The 26,648-nt window shown below is 35.6% G+C and overlaps 1 protein-coding gene across 5 annotated transcripts in view; it reads right to left on the bottom strand.

Annotated features, from left to right (window-relative positions):
- Window positions 1–26,648, bottom strand: part of LOC111504795 (3-ketoacyl-CoA thiolase, mitochondrial) — a 230,351-nt gene that overhangs the window by 155,204 nt on the left and 48,499 nt on the right. For all 5 annotated transcript variants that reach the window (XM_074186079.1, XM_074186077.1, XM_074186076.1 and 2 more), the window contains 2 exons: window positions 18,691–18,958; window positions 727–902 (listed from right to left, as the gene is read on the bottom strand). In XM_074186079.1, the coding sequence (XP_074042180.1) occupies window positions 727–902; window positions 18,691–18,958 (444 nt within the window). The remainder of the gene's footprint in view (window positions 1–726; window positions 903–18,690; window positions 18,959–26,648) is intronic.

Genomic DNA, 26,648 nt, shown 5'->3' with positions numbered 1-26,648 from the left:
TTCATCGATGGTATTCGAGAGGACAGAAGCAGAAAGAAATCTGGCAGCTCTCGGTATCCTTTTAGAAATGATAGAATTACGTTTCAAAGCAGACGTACTCTTGTGGAAAGGTATGCGAGCATTTTCGTTCTTTGAGACATCGATGGTTCCGGTAACAGGAATATTGGTATTATTTATTGAATTTTGATGAAAAAACATTTTTCATTTCGTAACTTTGAGGGCCCGTAAATTGGTAACGAAGGATTTTGAGAACAAAAGTACTGGTGATACTTTGACCCATATATAAATTCCTGAGAAGAAAAGAGGAAGTCCAGGGACACTCTGTATATCTCATACACTCTGGAAAACAGTAAAATAATTATCTGAATCAGATGTTCATTTTCAATTTCTTAAAATTTTGTCTGGTAAGTCAACTGATTTGGATTAACTGTTAGCACCAGGAAACCCGGTACTGAACTAATTCAAATTATTTGCACTGAATTTCGTTCTGAATGTTCATAATTATTTAATTAATTCGAAAATGAATTATTGGTCCTGTATATACGTTAGGTACAAAAAAGATGTCCTCGCAAAAACTAGTGACTATTATAGACATTCAGAACCTATTCATTGTAAGTATCTTTGCAGCAACAAAAAAATTTCCAAAATTTTCGCAAATGTCCAATCAATCGTCGATTTGATAAAACGAATGAGTCATTGAATTCAAGGCTGATATTTCATACTTACAGAAGCAGAACCTGCTGTCACAAGTCCATTTTCCTTGAAAATTGTTGGTAGTTTCCCGAGTCCTTCCATTGTTGTCCACGGCCTAGGATGCTCATCAATTTCGAAATTCATTGTTTCCTTTTTCTCTTTGACTGGTACAGGTTCTATCTCATCTTTGAATTTCCCCTCTTCTTGAGCTGAAATAGGTGATGAGAAATAGATTATAGTCATATGAAAATATATTTTTTCAAACATGAAATCTTCAACTACGTTCCGATAAAAAAAAGAAAAAATATTACTTCTATGGGTGGGTTAATAATTATTATCAAGTCGTACTTATTCAAGTTCAATAACTTCATTACCGGTGTGAACTTAGCAGCTGAAAGGTAGCAGCCATAATTCCGAAAACACGACGTACGTCGCATAATTATTAGGGAGAAATAAACATTAAAGAGGTGAAAAATGATTAGAAACTCTATTATTATCGCTGAAAGAACACCTCAGGTAACTCGCTCAAATGTGCCTACTAAAAAAGCAGATTAAAAAAAAGTATAAATAGTGGGCGAGTACATTTGTAAGAAATTATCAATCACTGAAAACATTTATTGTTATGAGACGTAGTAGATGAGACCAGCAGTTAGAAGGGCTCGAATAGTGAAATAATTGAAGGAGGTCGCATCGAGACATACATTTAAAAAGTGATCAGAACTCCTAGAAGGAAAACTCCTGTCAGCGTAATTTCACGTTAGAAGAATCGAATTCGATCATAATATGAAAACACAAGATGAGACCGACTATCGAAGGGGGTCAAATGGGGATAAAATTCAATACTGAATCGAAAGTCATAAAAGAAAAAATCTTCTCAGCATAACTTTATGTTAGAAAAATTAAATTTGAAAATGATATTATACTGTGCGAAGCAACAGATGAAACCGCCCAGGGATACAAATACAAAAATAATTTGAAACTCATCGAAGGAAAAATCCTGTCTAAATAATTTCATATTGAATAAATCGAATTCGATCATAATAACAATTTGTGAAAATCACAACCCGCCCGTCGAAAGGGGTCAAATACGAAAATAAATCGAATATCTTCGAAGGAAAAATCCTGTCCCAATAATTTCATGTCGGAAAGAAAAATCGAATTCGATCATAGAAACAATCTGTGAAAATCACAAGATGAGACCGCCCGTCGAAAGGGATCAAATGGGGTAATGAATATAAAAATAAATCGAATCTCTTTGAAAGAAAAATCTTATCACAATAATTTCACGTTGAAAAAATCTAATTCAATCATAAAAATAACCTTTGAAAATCACAAATTGAGACCGCTTGTCGAAAGGGGTCAAATGGGGTTATGAATATAAAAATAAATCGAAACTCATAGAAGGAAAACCCCTGTCAAAATAATTTCATGTTGAAAAAATCGAATTTAATCATAATAACAATCTGTGGAAATCACATGAGACCACCCGTCGAAAGGAGTCAAATAGGGTTATGAATACAAAAATAAATCGAATCTCTTTGAAAGAAAATTCCTGTCACAATAATTACACAATAACATATTGGAAAAAATGAGTCTGTGAGATTCACAGGATGAGACCGCCCGTCGAAAGTGGTCAAATGGGGGTATGAATACGAGAATAAATCGAATATTTTCGAAGGAAAAATCCTGCCTCAATAAATTCATATTGGTAAAATAGAATTGAATCATAATAACAATCTGTGAAAATCACAAGATGAGACCGCCCGTCGAAAGTGGTCAAATGGGGATATGAATACAAAAATAAATCGAATCTCTTCGAAGGAAAAATCCTGTCACAATAATTTAATTTTGGAAAAATCAAATTCAATCATGATAACAATCTGTGAGAATCACAAGATGAGAACCCCCGTCGAAAGGGGTCAAATGGGGTTATAAGATAATTTCATGTTAGAATTATCGAATTTGATCATTGTATCCATCTGTGAAAATCACAAGATGAGAACCCCCGTCGAAAGGGGTCAAATGGGGTTATAAATACAAAAATAAATCGAAACTCATAAAAGGAAAAATCCTGTCAAAATAATTTCATGTTGAAAAAATCGAATTCGATCATAGTAACAATCTGTGGGTATCACAACATGACACCGCCCGTCGAAAGGAGTCAAATGGGGATATGAATACGAAAATAAATCGAATATCTTCGAAGGAAAAATCCTGTCAAAATAATTTCATATTGGAAAAATAGAATTCAATCATAATAACAATCTGTGAAAACCACAACATGAGACCTCCCGTCGAGAGGGGTCAAATGGGGTTGTGAATACAAAAATAGGTAAATCGAATCTCTTTGAGAAACAATCCTGTCACAATAATTACATATTGGAAAAAACGAGTCTGTGAGACTCACAAGATGAGACCGCCCGTCTAAAGGGCTCAAATGGAGGATGAATACAAAAATAAATCGAATCTCTTCGAAGGAAAACTCCTGTCAAAATAATTTCATGTTAGAAAAATCGAATTCGATCATTGTATCAATCTGTGGAAATCACAAGATGAGAACCCCCGTCGAAAGGGGTCAAATGGGGTTATGGATACAAAAATTAATCAAAACTCATAAAAAATCCTGTCAAAATAATTTCACGTTGAAAAAATCGAATTTGATCTTAATAATGATCTTTGAGAATCACCAGATGAGACCGTCCATCAGAAGGGGTCAAATGGGGTTATGAATACAAAAATAAATCGAAACTCATGAAAGAAAAATCCTGTCAAAATAATTTCACGTTGAAAAAATCGAGTTCGATCATAATACCAATTTGTGGAAATCACAACATGAGATCGCCCGCGCCCGTCAAAAAGGGTCAAATGGGGTTATGAATACCAAAATAAATCGAATTTCTTCGAAAAAAAAAACGTGTCAAAATAATTTCACGTTGAAAAAATCGAGTTTAATCTTAATAATGATCTTTGAGAATCACCAGATGAGACCGTCCATCGAAAGGGGTCAAATGGGGTTATGAATACAAAAATAAATCGAAACTCATGAAAGAAAAATCCTGTCAAAATAGTTTCACGTTGAAAAAATCGAGTTCGATCATAATAGCAATCTGTGGAAATCACAAAATGAGACCGCCCGCGCCCGTCAAAAGGGGTCAAATGGAGATATGAATACCAAAATAAATCTCCTGTCAAAAAATTAATTTCACTAGTTCGGACTTCCATTGTCTACTACATGAAATGATTTGAAATCCCTGAAACAACTAAAAAAAGAAGAATTGAAAATGAATAGTTGAAAATAACAATTATATTAACCAAAATAAACCTGAAATGAAAAAATAGTGAAATAAAATACAAGTAAAAATAAAACAATTGAATAAATTAAAATGAAGAAATGAAAAATGAAAATAAAAAGTGGAGAGATTCCAAGTCACGTTAGTTCACGACGTTTCGATTGTTAGTATCTACAATCGTCTTCGGGTGATGACTGGACTGATTCCTCCGAGAGATGACTATTTATAGGTCGTTCGAGTACTTTCACTTATCCCCGCTTTCCATTTTCCGCTTCACTGGTTCCGTGGGAGATGACCGTTTTGGCGGGAGTTGGCCATTTTTCGCTTGATGTTGGGTTTCCATATGTTGCGTATGCTGCTTGGCTGGCTTGGCTGAATATGTTGTTGGACAACATGTATGCGGCTTCCTTAAATTTTCTCCTAAACCAATGTTTCTCTGTGTGCAAGATCTCAGCTTGGGACCACTCGATGTTGTGTCCAAATTTGGTCTGCTATTCCTGATTTGCTGGTTTCCCCTTGCTGTGTGTGTTTCTTGTGCTCGGCAATGCGAACGTTCAATGGCCTCTTAGTTTCACCAATATAGGATTTTCCGCACTCACAGGGTATCCGGTAAATGCACATCTTGGAATCGCAGTCCGCGTTTGGTGGCCTGGTTTTCGTGAGGCTGCTACGGATAGTGTTACCGGATCTGAAGCAGGTTCTGATGTTGTATTTGGAACCAATTCTTCTTATCCTCTCCGATAATCCTCTGATGTGTAGGGAAGTGCAAGCACTAGTTGTGACGGCTTCTCTTCCTTGCGAGGCTCCTGCTGTCTTCTAGCCAAAGTCTTTTCTACCATCGCTTTGGAGTAGCCATTCCGTTGAAGATCATTTTTGATGATGTCTAGTTCCTTCTCGAGACCTTCCTTCGTATTACAGAGCCCAAAAGCACGGTCTGATAGAGTCTTGATGATTCCTCTTTCAGTCGATTGATGGTGGTTGGATTCGTGGTTCAGATACTGTCCCGTATGAGTGGGTTTTCGGTATACAGATGTTTCCCACTTAGTGTCGGTCCTCTTCACCAAAACGTCTAAGAATAGCAATTTGTTGTGGATTTTCTTCTCCATTGTGAAATTGATGGAAGGTCTCACGCTGTTGATGTGTTTCAGGAAGGCGTCTAGTTCAATATTCCCATGGTTCCATATTATGAAGGTGTCGTCAACATATCTCAACCAGACTCGAGGTTTTTTGTGGGCTTCTTCAATGGCCAGAGTTTCAAACCACTCCATATATATGTTGGCTATGACTGGTGAAAGTGGCCATCCCATTGGCAGTCCCTCATCTTGTGTAAAGAATTCGTCCTTCAGTTGGAAACAGTTTCGTACACAGCATCCTAGTAATTTCATGATTACTTCTATAGGTAAATTCGTTCTCTCTTTCAGGTTTCCGTCTTCGGATAGCTTTCTCTGTATGATTTGGAGTGCTTCTTCGACCGAAACGTTGGTGTACAGGCTTTCCACGTCGAAACTAATTATTTGATCTTCCTGTGTGACCTCAATTGATTCTAGTATTTCGACAAAATGCCTTGAATTCTTCATAAAAGACGATGTTTTTCCTTGTCCGAAATAAAGAAAATAAAAATAAAACGTGGAGAAATTCCAAGTCACGTTTATTTTAATTTATTCAATTGTTCTGTTTTTACTTGTATTTTATTTCACTATTATTTCAATTCAGGTTTATTTTGGTTAATATAATTGTTATTTTCAGCTATTCATTTTCAATTCTTCTTTTTTAGTGGTTTCAGGGATTTCAAATCATTTTATATAGTAGACAATGGAAGTCTGAACTAGTGAAATTCATCATGAAACATTGTGAATCACCTTCAAACAAACGTTGAATACCCGGTACGGACCCGGAACCAGCGACTTATTCCGAGGATATGAGAAGACTATGGTCAAGCTTACAAAGGAAGAAACTCACCTCAGTTTTCTGTGCAGAGCGAGAGACAACAACGAGAGAAAACCCAAAGGTTTTCTGCTGAAATCGCCAATCCCAGGAGAGAGAGAGCTAAACGCATATTGGAAGCCGAGCACTGATAAGGTCTCAAATTAATTATCACCGTTGGAAGAGGCCAACTTTGTTGCAGGATGCCACGGAACGATTTGAAGAGATGAAAAGAGAGACATTGGAAGATGATCATGGACCAATATTTGCCAAGATTGAAAGCACGTGCTTGAAGATCCGCCAAGACATGGAGAATACACACAACAGAAAGTGGGGGAAGTTATTGAGGAACAATGCCCAAATACAGACCGAAAACAGGACAACTATGAAGCCGCCAACGTCATCAACATGAGTTCCCGCCCGCTCACGAGAATAGAGGAATTCTTGTTGAGAAGGCCTAATTTTCGCCATTACGCCAACATCTGTGCCCACTTTGGAGATAATTACTGCAGTGGAATCCACCAGTTCCCTTATTGACCAGACCGAGGCAGAAGAGTTCAGATGGAAAATTAGAGAACAGCTGGATCAAGAACCAGTTCCAACATCTAACATCAGCAATGAAGAACGTAGAGCTCTGAACGGCCTACGTAGAGACAACACCGTCAAGATCCTATCTGCAGATAAAGGAAACGCTACTGTGGTAATGGATACCGTTTTCTACGAACAGAAGATCGAAGAGGTTCTTCAGAAGGGACGATACACAAAGATCGTACGGGACCCTACTGCCTCAATGAAAAGGAAGTTGTACCAGATTTTGAAAAAACACCAAGTCTATTTTTCGCTAACACCGCACCACAGTAAGCCCCCTTACTTGTATGGACTACCCAAAATCCACAAGAAGGACGTTCCGCTTAGACCGATCATCAGCTCTAGAGATTTGGCTACTCAAAACTTGTCTAGATTTTTACTTCCCTTAATACAACCATTACAAGGAAAAACATCGTCTTTTATGAAGAATTCAAGGCATTTTGTCGAACTACTAGGGTCAATTGAGGTCACACAGGAAGATCAACTAATTAGTTTCGACGTGGAAAGCCTTTACACCAACGTTCCGGTCGAAGAAGCACTCCAAATCATACAGAGAAAGCTATTCGAAGACGGAAACCTGAAAGAGAGAACGAATCTACCAACAGAAGTAATCATGGAATTACTAGGATGCTGTGTACGAAACTGTTTCCAACTGAAGGACGAATTCTTTACACAAGATGAGGGACTGCCAATGAGATCGCCACTTTCACCAGTCATAGCCAACATATATATGGAGTGGATTGAAATTCTGGACATTGAAAAAGCCCACAGGAAACCTCGAGTTTGGTTGAGATATGTTGACGACACCTTCATAATATGGAACCATGGGAATATTGAACTAGACGCCTTCCTGAAACACATCAACACGTGAGACTTTCCATCAATTTTACAATGGAGAAGGAAATCCACAACGAATTGCTATTCTTAGACGTTTTGGTGAAGAGGACCGACACTAAGTGGGAAACATCTGTATACGGCAAACCCACTCATACGGGACAGTATTTGAACTACGAATCCAACCACCATCAATCGACTAAAAGAGGAATCATCAAGACTCTATCAGACCGTGCTTTTGGGCTCTGTAATACGAAGGAAGGTCTCGAGAAGGAACTAGACATCATCAAAAATGATCTTCAACGGAATGGCTACTCCAAAGCGATGGTAGAAAAGACTTTGGCTAGAAGACACCAGTAGCCTCGCAAGGAAGAGAAGCCGTCACAACCAGTGCACTTCTCTACATCAGAGGATTATCGGAGAGGATAAGAAGAATTGGTTCCAAGTACAACATCAGAACCTGCTTCAGATCCGGTAACACTATCCGTAGCAGCCTCCCGAAAACCAGGCCACCAAACGTGGACTGCGAATCCAAGAATTGCATTTACCGGATACCCTGTGAGTGCGGAAAATCTTATATTGGTGAAACTAAGAGGCCATTGAATGTTCGCATTGCCGAGCACAAGAAACACACACAGCAAGGGGAAACCAGCAAATCAGGGATAGCAGACCATGTTTGGAACCATCAACACAACATCGAGTGGTCTCAAGCTGAGATCTTGCACAGAGAGGAACATTGGTTTAGGAGAAAATTCAAGAAAGCCGCATACATGTTGTCCAACAACGTATTCAGCCAAGCCAGCGTAGGATTACGCAACATATGGAAACCCATTATCAAGCTAAAAATGGCCAACTCCCGCCAAAACGGTCGTCTCCCACGGAACCAGTGAAGCGGAAAATGGAAAGCGGGGATAAGTGAAAGTAATCGAACGACCTATAAATAGTCATCTCTCGGAGAAATCAGTCCAGTCATCACCCGAAGACGATTGTAGATACTAACAATCGAAACGTCGTGAACTTACGTGACTTGGAATCCCTCCACTTTTTATTTTTATTTTCTTTTTTCATTTCTTTATTTTAATTTATTCAATTGTTCTATTTTTACTTGTATTTTATTTTACTATTATTTCATTTCAGGTTTATTTTGGTTAATATAATTGTTATTTTCAGCTATTCATTTCCAATTCTTCTTTTTTAGTTGTTTCAGGGATTTCAAATCATTTTATATAGTAGACAATGGAAGTCCGAACTAGTGAAATTCATCATGAAACATTGTCAATCATCTTCAAACAAACTGTCAAAAAATAATTTCACGTTGAAAAAATCGTATTCAATCATAATAACAATCTGTGGAAATCACAACATAGGACCGCCCGTCGAAAGGAGTCAAATGGGGTTATGAATATAAAAATAAATCGAAACTCATAAATGGAAAAATCCTGTCAAAATAATTTCATGTTGAAAAAATCGAATTCGATCATAGTAAAAATCTGTGGAAATCACAACATGAGACCGCCCGTCGAAAGGGTTTAAATGGGGATATGAATACGCAAATGAATTGAATATCGTCGATGAAAAAATCCTCAGAATAATTTCATATTGAAAAAATCGAATTCAATCATAATAGCAATCTGTGAAAATCACAAATTGAGACCCCCCGTCGAAAGGGGTCAAATGGGGTTATGAATACAAAAATAAATCGAATCTCTTTGAAAGAAAAATCCTGTCACAATTATTTCATGTTGGAAAAACTAAATTCGATTATAATAATAATCTGTGAGAATCACAAGATGAGACTGGTCATCGAAGGAGATGGAATAATATTGTATTGTAATTTTAGGTACAAGAAAAGAGGTATTTAGGAAAAAAATTTCAAATAAAAATTGTGGAGAAGAAAATTTCAAATAAGTTTCATTCTCAGAATGTTGTGTAGATCATGGGAATTGAGTGAGGTATGGGCACTTTTTCTTGTCCCATGAGATACGTATTCGAATGCATATTTTATTGGCTTTCTCCAACCTTTCTTTGATATTCCAGACTATTAAGGTTGCAAGTGATATTTGCGTCTCCAATCAGGCGGATGGCTCTTTTCTGTATGGAATCCAGCAACTTCAGGGTATGATTAGGGGCATAGCTGCATATATATGAACAATACTCCAAAAAAGCTCTGATCTGAGCTTTATAAAGCATCAAAAGTTGCTGAGGTGTTTACAGTTTTCTGGTTCGGAGCAGATTTCGAGAAGCAGCCTTTGCAATTCCAGCGACATGATTGGGCGAAGACATATTGGTTGAGAATCCTGTTTCGCACAAATATGTTGTTGAAAACAGGAAAAGAATATTCAGTGCCATTTCGGCAAGCATATGATATTCATCACTGATTCTGACCCAAAAATAGTTGAGTTGAAATAGTTGAACAATGACTCCATATTTGTGTCCGATGACATTTCTAAAAGAGATTCTTATACTTTTGGACTTCCGCAAGTTGGGTGAAAAAGGATTTTGTATCCATGAATTCAGTTTCATTTTTGTATTCTGTTCTTCGGGAAAATACTTCTCAAAAGATACGCGTATCGAAGTGAGATATTGGACCAATTGAATTTCATTAGTTCGGACTTCCATTGTCTAATATGATAGAAAATGGTATGAAATCCCTGAAAAAATCAATAAAATTAAAAATTAGCCGCGGTGGCAGTGCGCCCGACTCACGATCGGAAGGTCGTGGGTTCGATTCCTGCCTCGATTAGATATTTTTCTCGAGATAATTTATCTGGTTGAAGCTGGAATGATTCTGCAACCGTGTTAGGAATCACACGTTAAAAGGTAAGACCTCGTTACTCCTTAGCTCGCACAAGTTTCTCAACTTCTGAGAGTTGTCGTTCGTATGGGGGCGACAGCTGATAACGGAAAAACATATTTTTTTTAACAGATATTTTTGCGAAGACAACAGGTACTGGCCAGCATTTTCAGGTGTTGTAACAGACTTTTCATTCGCTAATATACATGCAATTTGTAAAGCATTCAACAGATGCACTTTGAAAGAGTATCTACATAAATGCTATGTATTAATAGAAAAAGGTTTTACCAGTCTGGAAAATCACTGCTTGGTGGGAATCTACCTATGCTGTGCTCATTTCATGAAACTGGTTTTCAAGGATGTGAAAGACCTATATGCATCAATATAGACCAAAGAAATATTTTCGAAGATATTATCGCATCTGCCATTTTAATCAAAGAAAGAGATAAATTCTACACATTCGTCAAAAATATTTTCATACTTTTGAATTATGAATACCGCAATGATAAAACGGAATGTGCTTTTAGGAAACTGACACAACTGGCTAGAGAAAAAGTTGAATACGCAGTAGACACATTTCAAGAGACATAATACTGAATATGCCGAAAAAATAAATAAAAATGAAAGTATTTACAGTTCCAGTCCTTTTTTTATAAGATTTTTGAAAAAAATCGAAACAATTCATGTCGAAGAAACACTATTTAAAGAGAAAAACATATATTATAATAAAGAGTTTTTCAATATAATTATGTTCTGTCTGTTTCTGTTTTAAAATCTGTTTTTCCGTTAACCAACTGTCGCACCCTCACGAACGACAACCTTCAGAAGTCTAAACTTGTGCGAGTTAAGGATTAACGAGGTCTTACCTTTTAACGTGTGATTCTGACACCTAATGTATTATTGTTCAATTGAAAATCAGTCAGTGATTCAATTGTGGAAAATTATTTTGGGGCACTAAAGTATAACAAACTTGAATCTTGAAAAAATATAAAGTTCTCGCAATTCATTAGAAAGTTAAGAGAGGACATTTTATCATTGAAAATTGAATGCGATTTAGAAATTGAAAAGTCTCGATTAACGAAATACAAGTATTGGGCTCAAGAGAAAGGATCTCAAGAGAGTTGGATGCTAGATTTTTGAGAACTCAGACTATTAGTCAAAGTAATGAACACACTGTATTATTTCCCGAAGATGATCAAGAATTAGCTCAATGTGCATATTGCGGCCACGGAATGCTTGAGGGAAAACTTCTTGGGTGAAATGCGATCAATGTGAGCGTTGGATTCATCAATTATGTGATAACTCAGAAGGAGACCAGTCATATTCTTCAGTAAATTTTATATGAAAAATATGTGAGGTCAATATTTCATTAAATAAAGAAGAGAATATTTCTGAAAATTTGTATGCAAAGTGTGAAAAATCTTTGAGGAACCTATCTTTGTCGGAAGTTCAGATGAAACAACTGGAAAAAATGACACGAACTTAGAGATTATGTCCACAATGGTTTGAAGAACGAGAAATACGGTTAATCGCTTCCAATTTCGATCGAATTTGGAAACTAAGAAATATATTATCATACCCAAATATAATATCATACATAAAATTTGGAAACCAAATAAATACAGCGGCAATAAAACACGGCATTGAATATGAACAAGAGGAAATCGCTCATTATATAAAAGAGACCCACTCGACATATCTACCATTTGGACGGGCTTATTGATACAGATAGTATTCTAGAACTGTCCCTATAATTCGCCAAATGTTGACCCTTATTTCCATGAATTTGATTTTTTGGAAGATAATTCATCTATAAAGTCTGAGCATAACTACCACTATCAAATTCAAGGTCTTCTGGAAATAACAGAAAGATCATGGTGTGATTTGGTAATCTTCACTTTCACTGAAATAAAAATCGTGAGAGTTTGTAGATCAACACAATTCTGGGAAATGATGTTTCTGAAATTAAAGAATTTTTATTATTTCCATATGTTATCTCAACTGGTATTGCCGGAAAGGAATTTATCACCCACCGAGAAGAAATGGACTACCACGAAACCAGTTAGTTTCTTGGAAAACGGACTTGTACCCAATATAAATTATTATAAACAACTAAGCGACAATCGTGGCTACGTAGTAACATCTATTTCGGAAATTGAAAACCAAGCAGTCATCAACATATCTGTGCCAACTGAGAATCTTATCAATTTTATTAATTATGAAGGAATTTTCTAAATTTTCAATGAAAATGTCAGCCAGGAAAGGTGAAAAAGGATTTGATAGGCCTTCAGGTTGACTGTTAAATTTATTATTGAATTTATTATCTCTTATAATTCTCCAATGTTACAAAATTTATTCAATGATATTGCAGACCAAGTGGCTTATCAAAGTAATTTAAAATTTAAAAAAGTAAGCAAGAAACTCAACTTCCTTATTCTCACTAGGAACCAACTTAACTCACAACCTTTAGTTGAAAAGTTTTCTGAATTTAAATTTCACGAACGTATTAAGAATCTTTCAAGTGCTTCTTTCAATGATGACGAGATAGCTCTTCTATCTTTAGGTCTTAAATTCTCCTTGAATTCAGACCGGTCTGAGAAAGAATTCACTTCCTTTTCCATTAAATTAGATGTCTTGATTGACAATCTTTCCAAAAATAATAAGATTGAACAGAAAATTAGTAATTTCTGTCAGTTTACTATTACTAAATATCAACTTTCTCTCAAGGAAACTTCTTCATACTTGAATAAGTCTAGTCATAGGAATTTGAATATTTCTTTACATAAATTACTTAAAAAAATTTTCAATTATAATCTCATTTTAACAAAAGCAGACGAAGGCAATTGCCTTGTAATTCTTGATAAAATTGACTATGTTAAAAAAGTTGAAGACTTTTTAACCTCCAACAATTTCATTTCTTTAAATTTAAATCCTCTCAACAAATTTATTTAAAAAACTCGAAGCTTTATAAAAACTTGTGAAAACCTTTTCTTTGAATCCAATAAAACTCACAATTTAATCCCTAGCAATCCACAAATTCCAAGATTATACGGTCTCCCGAAGATAGACAAAGATGGTACTCCAATCAGACCAGTGGTAAGCTTTTACAATACTCCTGTCTCTATCCTCTCAACATTTGATGTCTTACAAGTGATAAAAAATGTAACCAACTACAAACCTGCCAATTCAGTAAGTAACACTTTAGATTTAATTAATAAAATCAAAAACTTTCAACCTAATTCTAACACCCTCATGATATCCTTTGATGTCAGCAACTTGTTCACTTCTGTTCCAAAATCTGAAACCCTACCTTCAGTTTCTAACTTGCTTTCTCAACACTCTACAAAAATAGATATAGGTATTAACTTTACTTAAATTTTACATTTCCAATAATAAATTTTACAGTCAACCTGAAGGCATAGCAAGGGATAATCCTCTTTCACCTTTCCTGGCTGACATTTTCATGGAAAATTTAGAAAATTCCTTCATAATTATTGAAATTGATAAGATTCTCAGTTGGCACAGATATGTTGATGACTGCTTGGTTTTCATAGATGGCAACTCTAATGTAGCACATGATATTCTTGAATCCTTAAATAACTTACATCCAAAAATTAAATTCACACTTGAAATAGAAAAAGACAATAAATTAAACTTTTTAGATCTAACTATAACAAAAACTAACAACAAACTAGATTTTTCCATTTACAGAAAGCCAACCCAGACTGATCATGTCATTCCTTTCAATTCATTTCATCCTATGCAACATAAAATGGCCTCCTTCAATTGTTATGTTAACAGATTGTTGAACATTCCCTTATCTCCCTCCAATTTCAATTGAGAATTAAATACTTTAAAACAGATTGCTGTCAACAATGGTTATCAACCATCCATTATTCACAAATTAATTAGTAAATTTAAACTCAGATCAGATAGAAGATTGGCCTTCAACTCTACCACCTTGGTTAATTCACCTTCTGTGAGATATCTTTCCTCACCTTATTTTGATCAAAATATGTGTAGGTACTGTTATTTTCAAATTTATAGAAAATACCATACCTGGTACAAACATTTCTTTTAAATCTCAAAACAACTTAAGTAACTCTTTAGCAAATTCTAAACACAAAATCAACAAATTACACAGAAGTGGAGTCTACAAGCTTGACTGTTCTGATTGTTCGGCATCTTACATTGGTAGAACCTGTAGACCTCTTGTTACTCGTATTAATGAACATTAAAAAAAACCTGACAAATCTGCTTTTGGCCACCACATAAAATTTCACAATCACAACTTTAGTCCCAATAGAAATTCCAAAATATTACATAAAATAGATAATAAAAATTTCCTTAGACTTGATTTGTTTGAAGAGTTGGAGATTTCTAAAGAACTTTCCAACAATGATCATTGTTTGAATACCCAAGTAAACTTAAACAGAGATTTCCTTCCCCTTCATAAGAGGATTATGAATTATTAATTAATCACATTTTATTAATTTAATTTATTAAATATTTTTCCTCTACATATTCAATCAAATCCATAATGGATCACTCCTCAAGTTGGTACCATTATTTTAACATGACACTTGACACATTCTGTCTCAAGTTGTCCTTCTTCATATGATACTTTGACTGAACCACATAGCCTCAATCCAAAAAGGTATTTTCTTGGCTATAAGCCTATTTTGTTTTATATAAGTCAAATATTACAAATGTGCAATTTACTTAATTTGATACTTCCTGTTGCCTGACAAGTAAGTAATCTCAAACAATTTTTCCAAACTTCTTAACCTTAAAAAATTTTACAACTTCAATTATCACTAAATTCCCTTTTCAACTAGATCACTTATTTTCAGGTAAGCATTGATGATGACGAAAGTCGAAAGCGCTTTGCAAGAATTTTAAAAATTATACACTTTAATACAAAAACCTCTTCGATTCATTAATGATCAAATATATTTATCAGAAAACTATTACAGAAATATTAACATCTTTTTATGAAATCAAATTTATTTTTCTAGCTTTCTTTGCAGCAAACAAATCAATTACCTCCTCGGTATCGACGTCAATTCTATGGTGGATTGACAATAACGCCAAACCGTTTAGTCGTTCATGTCTTGTGGAGTTTCTTAAATGAGTTTTGAGGCGTTTCAGAGAAGGGAAAGTCCTTTCACGGGTACATGTGGAAACAGGTAGTGTCGCCAAGATCTTTAAAAGTTCGTACGCACATTGCCGTAAGGTTTTTCCATTGTGTTTTGGGAAAGTTTTTTTCAATATTATCTTTCAAGCACTTGGTTCGTTTTTCCAAGGACTTGATAAAATTTCTAACGGATTTTATAATTCCAATAATACCTGTATCTGTAGAGTAGGGAGGCTGAGTGTAAGCCCACAGCACTTAGGCCACATGTGACCCATTGTATATTCTCCCGAGAAGTTGTCCTCCTAGGTCATCGTCCATCCTGTCCTTTCCAGGAAGGTGGACAGATCACTAGGAGACATCGCCTTCATATCGGTGTAGGCCAAGACTCGCCGAACACACACTCTCTTATTGACGATAACTCCGGACACTCGCATAGGACACCTGCATAGAGGTGTGTCCACTAGCCCCATATTATGGAAGTGTTTTCTCATTTGACAGTGACCAGTCAGAAATCCTACTGTTGAGTATAGATATATCTGGTCATCGCCAGATATTTCCACGGCGCCAGCTTCCCAGGGTCGCCCAGGGTGATCCTGGCAAGATTGCATCCTTTGATTTCATCCCATTTCTTTATGGATTGAGCATGGGTGTAACGTTTGGATAGTTTTGCAATTGTCGAAGTCATCAGGCCGTAGGTGCCACTGGGTCCTACAATTCATAGTCCAGCCGCTTCCTTGGCTAAAGAGTTGGCAATGCGATTACTTTTACTCCTGTCGTGCCCTTTAATCCACTCTTGTGGCACTCTAGTACTAGCCCTGAGGTAAACGTTGTCTGTTCAAGGCTAATAGGGCCTGTCTGCTATCAGTGCAAATTGTTAAGTTTTTGCCAGAAATTCCTTTCCTGGTTATTTCTTATGTGGCAATTGAGATACCAGCCTGTTTGGACCACGCTGGTATTTTTTCCCATTCCCCACTTAATCCTTAGGCTTAGTGGTCTGGAGTACACTCCACATCCTGAGCCTTCTTTGGTTTTTGAGCCGTCTGTATATATGCGTATTGAATTTGTAGCATCTGACTGAGTGTTCTGTTTTATTTGTATTTTGTAGGGTTTATTAAACACAAACCTGGGTTCAATTGTATCACTGTTTGTCTGCAGTAGAGGTTACGCAGTAAGCTTCTCGCCACAGGCTCAACCTCAATTGACCCATTCCTACTTCTAGGTTTACACCAATCGTGCGCAATCGTAACATGGCCATCATCGCAACCTTCTGTGATGTTTAAACAAGCCAATCGTTGTATTTAATATAATTTTGGATGGCCGTTGCTTGTAGAACTTTTGAGGGGAGGATCAATCCCCCTTGATCCCATCCTGGCTACGGCCTTGGGCCAGTGATATAAACACAAGAAAGTCTACGACTGGTTTTGTATTCAAAGTTTTCGGAAACTTGGTGCATTGGTCGTCTTGTAAATAAAACTGTGTAGCTTCATCTTCTTGTGAAGCAGAGTTTGTTGCACTAAGCATAACAATTTCAGAAGTGATGTGGATACAAAAGGATTTGATTTAACACAAGTTATTCCTACCTAAATTAATGAAGATAATAAAAGTGTTATTCACATAGCCAAACAAAGTACATGTGGAAATAAATTGAAACACATTGATGTAAGAATCAGTTTTGTAAAGATGTACAGGATTGATACAATTAATGTATGTTGAATCAAAACTTTAAGAAGCTGATTTATTGACCAAAGGTTTACATATTGTCCAATTTAACGAACTTGTTGAATTTTTAGGTTACAATTGATGTTTGTTGTTTATGTAATCTTCTTCTTAATTTTGTGTTTTTTATAGGGTATTTACCCATTACGCTAGGAATGTTCAGTTTATTAAATTGTGGGGGGTGTTAGTTTAGTATTTTGGCAAGACTATCTTATATGTCTTATGACAATTGATGCTTTTCTGTCAAGAAGTTAGTAATGGCGGCGTCTTCGTTATAGTCACATGTACCACGATTATTACGAATGTTAGAAAATATTATTAAATAATTAATACTAGACTCCATTTCATTAAAAGCAAATAACACTAACTTGGTTAATAAAGATACGACCTAGTGTTCTGACATGTTGGAACACACGTTGAAACGTTAGACCCTCCTAGTCGTTGTCATCTCTTTATCATACAATATTTATAGAGTCGTATTCCAAACCTTTCATGCTTGATTTTGAAACCGGCAACGCTTCAAATGCTACATCACCCCATAAACAACGATTTATTTTACGACCGACAGCACCGAACCTGTCGTGCTTGCTTTAGCGACGTATCACCTCGATACTATCTCCATCTCTCTCGGCATCGATTACGTCACACGGGTCTCTCAGTCTTACACACACACGCACACCTCTTATGAAACATCAATTCTTACTCAAATCTAAGGATATTTTTTTATTGAATTTCCTTCAGCTGCTGATACCCACTAGGACCACGTTACTGGTGCGCGACAAGAGGGTTCAGGGATATAGGACTAAGAATGCCTGAGAGGTGAGGCAGGGTCACTATGGGGCCCACGCTCTTTGAATATCTTCCATACACATTCCATCCTTCTCTGTATCGATAACGTCACACGTTTCTCTCTTCCACTTACTAAAGTCTCTCCAAAACATTTACCAACGACGCGCGACCTTGAAGTGTAAAGACGGGTTGTTCATCTACCGATTTGAATTTCTCGCTGTACATGCTTCTGATTGGTCGACTGTATGACGGCAAAAGTAGGGGAGTGGAGGTGGACTGATTTGAGCTTTGGAGGCTAGTTCACACATAATGGACGTCTTACAGAGACGAGGCGCAGACCTTCGAGAACTGGTCCTGAGGTCCTAAAATCGTCAGAATGAAGCGACATAAAAAAATACACGGGAGTTTGCGCTGAAACCTAGCTATATTATTGTTCAATGTGTGCGTTTTTAATAAATGTCCTACTGTCGAAAGGATATCAAATAAAACACGATTGAAAAATACTATCTAGTATGTGTTGTTGATTGATGATATATTTTTCCAATTTTTTTTCAAAACTGCTTTTTTTGTTGTGAATCAACAAATAATCCATTTCATTGTAGTGAATATTCATATTGACGTCCTAAACAATGAAAACGTCGGAATTAGAAAATTTCACATAAAGTCAAATTACCCATGAAAGTTACTCTGAAAATAATTTCACCGAATTTCGACATTAAAGTAAAGAAGTTATTGTGAGTTTTGGAAAAGGCAATTTTTAGTGGGAACACAAATTTCGGACACATCCTATAGTAAGGCATCTATTAAAATTGAATTTGACTTCAGGTTTCATTTCAAAGATTTATATTTATAAACTGAAAAACCACTTTCGTATCGACAATATTATTATTGCTTTTATAAGTTATTGAGAGTTTGTGAAAAATTACCTTTTTTCCATCGTTGTTGGGAGTTGAAGGCAAACTGATCCACTTCCTCTTTAGTGAGATTGTACTGTCCTCCCAGTTTTTCCGCCGTAAGGGGCATTCTTAAACCGCAGAACGTATCAAGACTGCTTTCCCAAAAGGCGTCTTCCAGAACAGGACTTTTTCCCAAAGGAATCCCACCAAATCTGATGTCTCTAATCATATATGGAGCTGCTGACATATTTTCAACACCTCCTGTTAGAGCGATGTCTGCAACTCCGGTAGAAATATCCTTCGAAAAAGTTTGAAAATATCATTACAGATCATTATAAAAAACATGTTACTAAATTGAATTTGGATTCGTCATTGAAGCGAAAAATTGTTTTTTTTTTTTTCTGAAGTAGGTAAATGTGCCTAAGTTAGAGATCCAGGTGCCGAGTCCAGAATATCTAAAAGAATACTATTAGTATACCCAACAGCCTTGTAATATAGTCGTTTATACGAAAACGAAATGGATCCGCAAGGACCTATAGATTTTCAGTTCAATTTCAGTCAAAAACTGACAGATACTCGCGTTTTTCCGAATGGATATATTTTCTTTCAGTTTGGCCACCTTGTATTTCATAATATTTTAAAATATTGGTTATGTTTTCATTGAAAATTGTTGAATAAACTGAAACGAAGTATTGCATAATACGAAAAACTCACAACGTCCCATCGTTTCGTTTTCAACAGAATTCCACATGAGAAAATTAACAGGATATATCAAGTAAATATCCAGTAATCAGGGCCGTCGCCATGGGGGAGGGGGAGGAGCGTCCCCCCTGCTTTTTCGACTTGGGAAAAAGTTGGGAAATTTTGGGCCGTGAAGATAGAAAAAAATAATAGTGAAAAATTGAATGAAAATTAAAAAAATAAAAATGAGAGAAAAGAAAGGGAGAAAGTTGGGATTTTCCAACATGCTTGGAGATCCCATGAATATTACTGGAGTTTTTTCCCAACACCAAATCGTTATTTTCAACACCTCGACACGTGTTTCGATCACCAAGTGATCATCTTCAAAGTGAGTTTTAATCTTCGTCTTTGAAAAAACTCCAGTAATATTCATTACTACACCAAAGGTTCCAAACAGTGCATCATAAGTGGAGATCCCATACTTTGAAATTCTGAGTTGTTTGAAAACTTCAAAAAAGTTTAATTTCTCCCAAGTAAGAGAACAGTCCACAAATTTTGAAGTAACAATTTTACAAAATTCCAAACTTTTCGCTGTTCTTTCGATTTGAAAAAGTTGGGAAATTTCGGACCGTGAAGATAAATAATAGTAGAAAACAATAAGCACAATGTTATTTAAGTGTTGTTTTCTTTCATTTGTATTGAATATTCCTATACATGGCGGATATGGTGGAAGACCAAAGACCTTGGTCCAAAGTAGAATAATTCCCATTATTATTTTTATATTACCAAAACTTATTTTTGTTTGTGCATACCCTAACGGGCATAAGCATTCAGCCAATCTTTGGATAGTTGAAGTATGAAAATTATTATATTGCAGTAGTAACTAATCCCTCGGCTTTCATTTTTTCGAAAGTTGGTAAATTTTGCTGGTGAGGTTGGTAAAATTTGGATTCCCCCCTGGTATTTCTTTTTGCTACGGCCCTGCCAGTAATGTATGTTGAAAATGAATTATCGTGTAAATGAATTATGAGGTATCATCGCAGTTGCAAAATTCTCCTAATATGTTCAACATTCTATCGGTTGAAAATTTTGTTTTGTTAAATTTGCAATTCTTATCAGATAGAATGAGGTTCAGATTGCAGACTTTCGTGGTAATGATATCCATCAATACCAGGTAAAAGTTCACGTTAACATATAGACTTGTTGACTGTATTCAAACTGTCTGGAAAATTCTGGTGTAACTGGATTTTATGAAGTATGAAAAAAGTAAATCAACTTTCTCCACGGTACTGAAATGGGAAAAGGCAAGATTTTATGCCTTCTGATTTATTTTTGAGAAAATAGCTCAACAGTAAAAAGAAAATCTATAGAAGACATCCAGCATCTTCAGAAGGTTCACGTTAAAGAACTGTTGCGACTGTCGAGTCACTCCTTGTTTCGAATATAATCAGTAAGCTGCCCGCTGAAAAAATTTATAATTTGAAATACTTTAAATTCACTGCACAGATATGAGAAAGAATTTCAAATTTCAAAGATTACTGGTGGAGCAGCAAAGCAGAATCTGTGGCGTATTCGCTGGAGGGCGTCGCTATGTTTGTGGGAAAGAGACAGGTGCGAGGTAATCGATGTATAGAAAAATAGAATGTGTATCGGATAGATTCAGTTGAAAGATAACAAGGTGGATGAATTATAAAAATAATGGTATAATAATAATGAATGAAATATCGGCTTGAAGAAAAAACATGGCGGCGGGCATTGAGTGGAATATACAGGGTGTGCAGCGTTAAAGAAAACACATGGCTGCTAACGTAAAAGAAAAAAACATGGTGTTAAGTTATGACAAAATATATAATTTGAGAAAAAACGTGACAGTTCAACGAGGCTCAACGAGGTTCAACGTTTCAACGTGCGATCCCTCAATGCGTACAGGGTGTTTCAAAAATATATCATTTGATTAGTTTTACGGGAGTATAGCGTTTCAACGTGCGATGCCAATAAGAAACGTAGTCATATTGTGTAGTTATCGTTTGAAAATAGGGCAATGGGGTAACGGTAGTAGGGTAGAGTATTTAGCGATGACATTTTAAAAAACGTTTCACATGCCTTTCGACCGTTTTGCGAACGTTTATTCGTTTTCGTGTTTGAATACGTGTCATTTGTCAAATTTTAGGTGGAAAATGGAGGAGAGGTGGGGTCAAAGAAAACTCGCGTCATTGGGGGTATGAAGGGATTTCAAATCGTTTCATGTAACGTTTTCATGAAAGCGCAGAATTGTTCTCATTTCAACGAGACAGACCACCTATCCAAGCTCACCAGTCACGTGGTCCCAGTGACCATCAGTGACTGAAAATTGCATGGGAATTGAAATGAAATAATTATCGGTTAGAGAATTGAAACCAGATCGTCGGCGCGGTAGGCTTGATCGTTAGCCTCGACACCAACGTGATATATTGGAATAATTGTGAGTTGTTGATAGCGATGGGGCCGGCCTCGATTTGTTGATTGAATCGCACTTCGAATTGGTTCTCGTCCCGACTCGAAGGTACATTAATACATTGGGAAGAGCTGCCGAAATGATTTTAAAAAATCGTGAAATACGGTGATCAGTTATGTATATGAATAATAAAACATATTTCCTAAACATTTCATTAGTTCGGACATCCTTTGTCTAATATGATATAAATTGATTTGAAATCTCCGAAGAAATCTGTAAAAAATTAAAAAAAAAGCTGAAAAATAACAATTATATCAAGCAAAAAATTTGAAATTACAATGGAATAAAATACAGGCAACACCAAAAAAATAAAAAATAAATAAAAAAAATTGAACTATGACCAGGAGATGAAAATTAAAAAATTATTAACAAGAAATGGAAAATTAAAAATCAAACGATTCCAAAACAAGTTACTTTACGACATGGTATGAGATGGTTATTTTCGCGAACTTTCATATCAATGTCGTATGGACAAAACACTGTAGTCATATCATCAGCTGGCTGACCCATCTCATCAGCGAACCATTACATACAATTCTCTCCACGATATGCCCTATAGAAGGATAGAGTGTCATCGTATGAGCATTTCAAGTAGTAATCCACAGCTGCCGGCCATGGGGTTGGTGTGCCTTTTGGTAATCCTGTTGTTTTCTCTGTCAAATCGTCAAACTTCAAATGTCTTTTCAGAATGTCAATTATCAAAATTCAAATATTTTCTCTTTCCCCTCTCTTTTTGGTTGCTACCACGTCACCGAGTATGTGCCAAGCATGGCCAGTGAAATAATTTTAAATGTTCAAATAAAATAAGTTTTTTGTACTTTTTCTCTGTAACTTTAACTGAATGTGTGACACTTTTCTACACGATGAAAAGTATGAACTTTGTTTTTCTAATTGCCACCTCAGACTTTTTACTATAACCTCAAGTTAGTAAGTACATTTTTTACCTATCTGTTTTACAATTTTGTTGCAATGTATAAAATTTCTTGTAGATGTCTTGATAAAGGGATTAAACATTCTCGATAGCTCGACAATATAACAAATAACAGCCCAGTAATTTTGACTGTATCCTCAACAATATTCCAACTAGTCAGTTAAAACCAAGACTACCCTTCGCTTTTTATATATATATATATATATATATATATATATATATATATATATATATATACATATACCGGGTGTCCCACATTTTATGTGACAGGCAATATCTGGTTTGTTGAAGGAGATACACAAAAATGTTTCATACAAAAATTTTAGGAGTTCATGAGAGCTATATTTTGATATAATTTTTAAATATACAGGGTGTTTGGTGTAGGTGCTACAGACCAAAATTCCATTTTTTAAAATAGAACGCCCTGTATATCATTACATATTCAGATGTTACGTTAAATTCTGATATCATTTCATGTTTGGTTTTTGAAATTCGGTTACGGCGTTGTTGAGTTATTGCTTAAAATGTAAAGTCTTGAGAACGACTATTATTTTTAAAAATATCTCATACAATTATTCTCTCTGCATCAGATCACATGAAAATTAGTCAAAATTTCGGGTGTTCAAAGTAATGGTTTCAATTTTGAGTTGTGGAATTCAGTCAGGAATCATTATATGAAACAATTGCGAAATTGAAAGAGGTGTATTCGAAAACAAATCTTTAATTAATAACAATGTAAATAATATAACTTGATAAATCATTTCATAAGAATGGTAGGTACCTAGAAATGAGTCATAAAAATTGTTCAAAGTGATGCCCATTAGATATTATACAGGCTTCGAAACGAAGAATCACTTCTCTCGTACAAGTCGCTCTTATAATATCAGGCGTAATATCACTGCACGCTAGTTGAATTTTCATTTTCAGATCATCCACATTCAAAGGGGGAGTAGTGAAAACAATATCTTTTAAATAACCCCATAGGAAAAAATCAAGCGGTGATAAATCTGGGGAACGAGCCGGCCACCGAATTGGACCCTTATTACCAATCCATCTATTTGGGTACGTTCTATCCAGATATTCAGTAACAACCTGTGAATTGTGAGGAGGAGCACCATCTTGTTGCCACCAAATTCCTTGTCGTTCTGCTATGGGAATATCTTCCATCAACTGGATCAAATCATTTTCTATAAAATGTAAATATCGCAATCCATTGAGATTTTCATTGAAAAAGTAAGGTCCTATGATGCGGCCATTGAACAATCCACACCATACATTAATACCCCAAGTAGTTTGAAAATTACTTTCGCGGACCCAGTGGGGATTTTCTTGAGACCAATAGTGACTGTTATGTCGATTCACAACTCCATTATTGTGGAATCGCGATTCATCGCTCCACAAAATTTGACTGAATATGTTAGGACTTTCATGTAATATTACCTGAATACAAGCAATGAATTCAAGTCGTCGTTCAAAGTCCGTGGGTTTCAAACCTTGTACCAACTGAATTTTGAATGGGTGGTATTTATTTTCTTTCAGAATTCTCTGTACATTAGATTTACTCACACCGACTTCTTCTGCAAGAGTACGGATAGAAACATGTGGATGAATAATAGTATGAGCCAACACATTGATCTCTAAATCTTCAGTTCTAACAGATCTCGTATGATGACGATGCTTTATAGTAGAAGGAAATGACCCAGTTTCTACAACTCTCGAAAAAGTCATTCGTGACGGAATGGGTCTGTCTGGAAAACGTTCTTGGTATAGACGTTGTGCTTGACGGCAGTTTTTCTGACATTCCCCAAAAATTAATAACATATCAATGCAATCACTTCGACTAAACGCGAAAGGCATACTGGAGTTTTCGCACAAAGAACACAGTTACTGTTTTGCAAAGAATCACTGAATCGAACTGACAAGTAGATACAATTCAACAACATTTGTTACTATGGCATCAACAAGCATAAGCTACTTGATGAAATTGTACAATATAAAGCAATTCACCCTCAAGTTAGTCACGTTCTCAAGAATTTCAATATTATATTCAATTGATATCGATATCGTATCGTAGAGGTGAGAATAATGGTTTGTATTCAGTAGTAATCTAGTTCAATTTAATAAAATATATAGACTAGATTCGTGTACGAGTAAATAAGTTTTTTTGAAACTTTATATTTAAGGAAAAGTGCAATAACTCAACAACGCCGGAACCGAATTTCAAAAACCAAACATGAAATGATATCAGAATTTAACGTAGCATCTGAATATGTAATGATATACAGGGCGTTCTCTTTTAAAAAATGGAATTTTGGTCTGTAGCACCTACACCAAACACCTTGTATATTTAAAAATCATATCAAAATATAGCTCTCATGAACTCCTAAAACTTTTGTATAAAACATTTTTGTGTATCTCCTTCAACAAACCAGATATTGCCTGTCACATAAAATGTGGGACACCCGGTATATGTATATGTATATATATATATATATATATATATATATATATATATATATATATATATATATGTGTGTGTGTGTGTGTGTGTGTGTGTGTGTGTGTGTGTGTGTGTGTGTGTGTGTGTGTGTGTGTGTGTACCTGTCGCGCAATAGTTGTGTGGCCACATGCCATCTAGCAACACGCATGGTGTGGCCTACCTACTTTGAGCGGCCATTTTTTGAGGCCACTGAATGCGGACCTATTTTAAACGAATCTACGCGGTCTGCTGATCACAATGGTACCTATTTCTCTATTTGACCCCAGAGTGATGGTTAAGGGATGTGTCAAAAGTTGTGTTAACTCATCAAAATTTCATCTACCTCATGTGGCCATCACTTTCGTCCGCCCAGTGCTGCCTCTACAATAACATGCATCTTGGAAACTACTTTCAAGGACTCTCGATTTATTTATCGAGCGGAGTGAAGCAAAATTGAATTCTCGCAACTTGTGTTTAAAGGTGCCTTGTGTGGACCATCAGGTGTTCATTATTTATTAAGGCCAAGAGGCTTTTCTTACGATCTTCAGAAATCAAACATTCATGTTTACCTAATGCAAATAGAAGATATTCAAATATGATATGATATGTGACACAATTTACAGATTTCAACTAGTGATCCATTCAACTAGTTTTTTCAAAAATTTTCAAACAAATTATTCAAAGAAGACTTACTACCTACAATTAATTTTTGCCGCTAAAAAGCTGCAGGTTAAATAAATCCCAACGTCCGTCCATAATAGGTATATCCACATCCCAAATGTTGGGATGGCTTCTAACAAAAAACTATACAGATCGTAGAAATTATCATTTATCAGCCTTTTGAGACATGATTTAGTTAATAGAATATAGGCAGTATATCTAATTGTATTATTCCAGGATAATGAAAAACTATATAGAAATATGTACAGATTTTCGTAATCAGAATAAAAATAAAATATATCGAAGTATTGTGCTTTCCACGTAAGACAATCGTTGAAGAGTGTGGTAATTGGTGAGCTTCACAATATTGATAATATATCTTTCAAAAATGAATCACCCCAAAAACCAATAACGAAGCCTGTTGACGCTATTTTTTAGGAGAACAAGTATTACGGGTTTATTAAACTGGTTTTGAAAATCTTACGAAGTTTTTTCAATAAAGGTTTTTAAAATATATGAATCACTAGGAATTATTTGTACAAAACCACGTTTGAGTAATATGGAACTAAAATAATCTTCGAACTCGTCAGTTTCTCATTTAAAATTTGGTCTAATTGCAGGGCATAGGTTTAGTGATGACTTTAGTTTCGTGGGGTAATTCCTTCTCGTATCTTATGAAAAACTTTGAATAAACATGGTGCTTTATCACTTGTCTTGAATAGTAATAGAAAAACACTTTTGTA

Source organism: Leptinotarsa decemlineata, unplaced genomic scaffold (assembly GCF_025532065.1).
Source record: "Leptinotarsa decemlineata unplaced genomic scaffold, Ldec_3_MD MMD2_tig00078422_RagTag_RagTag, whole genome shotgun sequence".
Taxonomy (NCBI): Eukaryota; Metazoa; Arthropoda; class Insecta; order Coleoptera; family Chrysomelidae; genus Leptinotarsa; species Leptinotarsa decemlineata.
The sequence above is the reverse complement of the archived record's forward strand: the minus strand, read 5'-3'. Positions and strand labels throughout refer to the sequence as shown.